The following is a 3,627-nucleotide window of genomic DNA, read 5'->3' on the forward strand; positions in this document are numbered from 1 at the left end:
CAATTAAAGTGCCGGGAAAATGGCTTAGTGGTTAAGAGAGGGTACTGTTCTTGAATAGGACCTGAGTTTAGTTCCAGCAGCCTGTGGTGTAGTGACAATTGCCTGTAGCTCTAGCTTCAGTGGATCCCACCCCTTTTTGGTCTCAGAGTACACAGAAAGGTATTTTTAAATATGTTATTTTTTAATCTATAGTTGCAACTCATTCATGTTACAATGAGAAATAACAAAGGAGGAAGGCTCATGTGTACACACATCTTCCCCCACAGACACAAATGTAATTTAAGCAACCTTAAAAACAAAGTAGTAGTTTTACTGTTTTATCTCAGACTATAATGGCTGTAGCCACAGAGTATGATAAGTGCTTAATTAACATGGAAAAGGCACTAAATTTGCCTGTATGTGTCTGTCTGTGTATGAAAAAATAGTGTATTTAGGATTCAATCCTATAATCTTGAAATGTTTCCTTTGTGAGTAATGAAGAATTACTATATATTCTTTATTTTTTATTAAAGTAATAGGTCTAAATATGCTGCCATCTTATACCTCACTATAAAAGATAGCTACTTTCTGCCTGCTACGCTGTTTGTAACCTGCTTTGTGATTGTGTATACCCATGTAAACAGTTATGGGGAAAAAGAGAGAGAGACAGAGACAGACAGAGACACTTAGAAGTTGAAATCAGGTCTTTTCCTCAGCCTTATTTTTTGAGATAGGCTATTTTACCAAACTTGGAGCTTGCCACTTGAGCTATTTTGCCTGACATGTGAGCTTCAGTAATATGCCTGTCTCTGCCTTCCTGATATTAGAATCATATACACATGCATGCTGACATAGCTAACTTCTTATGTAGTGCTGGAATCTGACCTGTGACCCCAGTGCTTGCTGTGTAGACGCTCTACTGAAGGAGCTGTCTCTCCAACCCAAAAGTTATACCTTTATTTATTGTTATGGATCTGCGCTCACTCAGATTCACCATGTCCATAAATTCATTTCAGCAAGAAGAAGCCTTTTCTTTTAGATACTGGCATCCATTGTGGGGCCAGAACCGCACCTGAGAGCACTTCCAGGATGTAGCACCTAGCCATATCAGCTCGAGGTTTATAAAGGCAAAAACCACAGATTGCATGTATTCTGTCTATGTGTAGGCAGGGTCTAATTTTTGCATGTATATCTTCGAGTTGCCATAGTCATCTTTTTGAGCAGAGTCAGCAAAAGTCAGCTTTTGATTACAAAAGTTGAAACAGCAGTTAGTGTTTTTGACCTACTACTCACTATCTTGGTAGAACAGCAAATTTTATAAGAACAGTTAATTTAAAAATAGTTTTCAATGTCTGGGGAAAAAGAGAAATGGGCTGTTAGGGTACAGCCTATTAAAGTTAAGACATTTTTTGCTTTTCAGTCTCTCAAACATAATAAGTCTAAACTTTTTTTTTAAGGTATCTACCTCACCAGCTTTTTTTAAAGATATATTTTTATTTATTTTATGTATATGAGTACACTGTAGCTGTCTTCAGACACACCAGAAGAGGGCATCTGATCGGAATTGAACTCAGGACCTTTGGGAAAGCAGTCAGCACTCTTACCCGCTGAGCCATCTCTCCAGCCCATAAGTCTAAACTTTAAATGTAATATTAACCACCACACCATAGTTATTCCTATAGCATTCAGAAATTCTTTAACACTTACTGTCATGCCAGTTCATTACAGATGCAATTGTAAACTTAATTTTAAAAATTAGTATGCAGGTCAAGCATAGTAGCCCTGCCTTTAATCCTAGCACTTGGGAGAAGAGTCTAAGGATTTCCAAAAAATCAGGCCAACCTGGTCTATATTGTGGGTTCTAGACCAGCTAAGGCTCCAGAGTAGTACCTTGTTTCAAAAATCTAGGGGGAAGAAAAGGTAAATGACTTTGTAAAGTTGTAGGCATGAAACTATTTCATTAAATAATATTCCAAAGTGGTTAACCTCCTGGTTCTTATGAAGTCACCTAGTGCATCTAAGCAGTGTTTCATATGTTAATGGCCGGATAAGAGGTGTGAACTCAGAAATGAACAAGTCATACATTGACTGTTTCCCCCTTGGCGCCTTTTTAAAAACTATTTATTGGTTCTTTGTGAATTTCATCTCATGCATTCCAGTCCCACTCTTCTTTCCCTTGTACCTGTACGCCACCCTTGCAACCTTCCCCTCAAGAGAGGAAAAGAAATCACTGTGGAAGCTGTAGTGTGTCATATAGTATATCCTTTTGTCCATACAGTGTACTTATGTATGATAATAAACCTAAAAGAAAAAGAAAAAATAATCTTATGACTTGATGGGATAGATGGGTGTGGTTATGTATGTATGCGTAAACCAAGGACCTTGTTGTCTTGTTGTCTCCCACCCCCCACCCCCCCACCCCCCGCTCCCCAGAGTTTCGCTGTGTAGCTTTGACTGTCCTGGAACTAACCCTGTAGACCCAGCTGGCCTTGAACTCACAGAGATCTACCTGCTTCTGCCTCCAAAGTGCTGGGATTAAAGATGTGTGCTGCCACTGCCCAGTTTGAGTTAGTTTTTTAAAAGTTATTTAATTTGATTTGCTCCTTTATATTTAGATAGCACAAAGCATTTATTTATAAACACTTGAGTCAAGTTATTGCTATCTTTAAGAAAAATACTTTCACAGATACTAAGCAAAGAATTTGCTTTTTTTTTCCCCTCCGAAAAATTTTATATCTTCTTAATAAACCAGAATTTCCAAATGGTATCATCTCAGCAACATTCATAGGATATTTGTACTAACTTAAGAAATAAGCAATATGTTTACCTTTTTAAGAGAGTGCTTTTGGGTGTCTGCTTGTTATTCTTTCAAATAACCATTCTACAGATTTGAACCCCTCTGTCATCTCTTAGTGCCTCGTCCTGAACTTACTTTGTTCAGGAATCTATTATGTGATTCCTCTTTGGTTCCCTGGTTTGCTGTGAAGAATGAACTTTTACAGTGAATCGTTTTCTGTCATACTATTTTATATGCTAAATATAACTATTTTAGAGGTGTAAATATTGCTAAAATTTTTGATCACTTTGATGCGTGTTGAGATTGCTTACAACACTGCACATAAGTGTGTGTTGCAGTATATGGTTGGTGGGGGTCAGAATAACTTTCCTGAGTTGATTGTCTCCTTCCACCATTGGTTCAGGAATCAAACTCAGGACTCCAGGCTTGTGTAGCAAGTGTTTTGTTTTTGAGGCAGACTCTTTCTACATAGTCCTGGATTTCCTGCATCTCACTATGTAGACCAGGCTGGCCTAGAACTTAGAGATTTGCCTTCCTCTGCCTCCTAAGTGCCGGGTAAAGGCATGTGCCTTTAAACCCAGCCTTGGTTTTTCTTGTTGTTTGATGTTATATTTTTCCTTGTTTTTACCTTAGGTCAGACAACTGGATTCAGCATTAGAAATTTGTAAGGAAGAACTTGCTTTGCATTTGAATCAATTGGAAGGAAATAAGGAAAAATTTGAAAGACAGCTGAAGAAGAAATCTGAAGAGGTAAGCTGCTTTTGCTGAAAGGACCCAGATATAGCTGTCTCTTGTGAGACTATGCCGGGGCCTAGCAAACACAGAAGTGGATGCTCACAGTCAGCTATTGG

At 38.2% G+C, this 3,627-nt stretch overlaps 1 protein-coding gene across 2 annotated transcripts in view; it reads left to right on the forward strand.

Moving 5' to 3' along the window:
* Window positions 1-3,627, forward strand: part of Ccdc18 (coiled-coil domain containing 18) — a 98,265-nt gene that overhangs the window by 49,135 nt on the left and 45,503 nt on the right. For both annotated transcript variants that reach the window (XM_029478044.1, XM_029478045.1), the window contains one exon: window positions 3,410-3,526. In XM_029478044.1, the coding sequence (XP_029333904.1) occupies window positions 3,410-3,526 (117 nt within the window). The remainder of the gene's footprint in view (window positions 1-3,409; window positions 3,527-3,627) is intronic.

The sequence above is a fragment of the Mus caroli genome, chromosome 5 (genome assembly GCF_900094665.2).
Source record: "Mus caroli chromosome 5, CAROLI_EIJ_v1.1, whole genome shotgun sequence".
NCBI classification, from domain to species: Eukaryota; Metazoa; Chordata; class Mammalia; order Rodentia; family Muridae; genus Mus; species Mus caroli.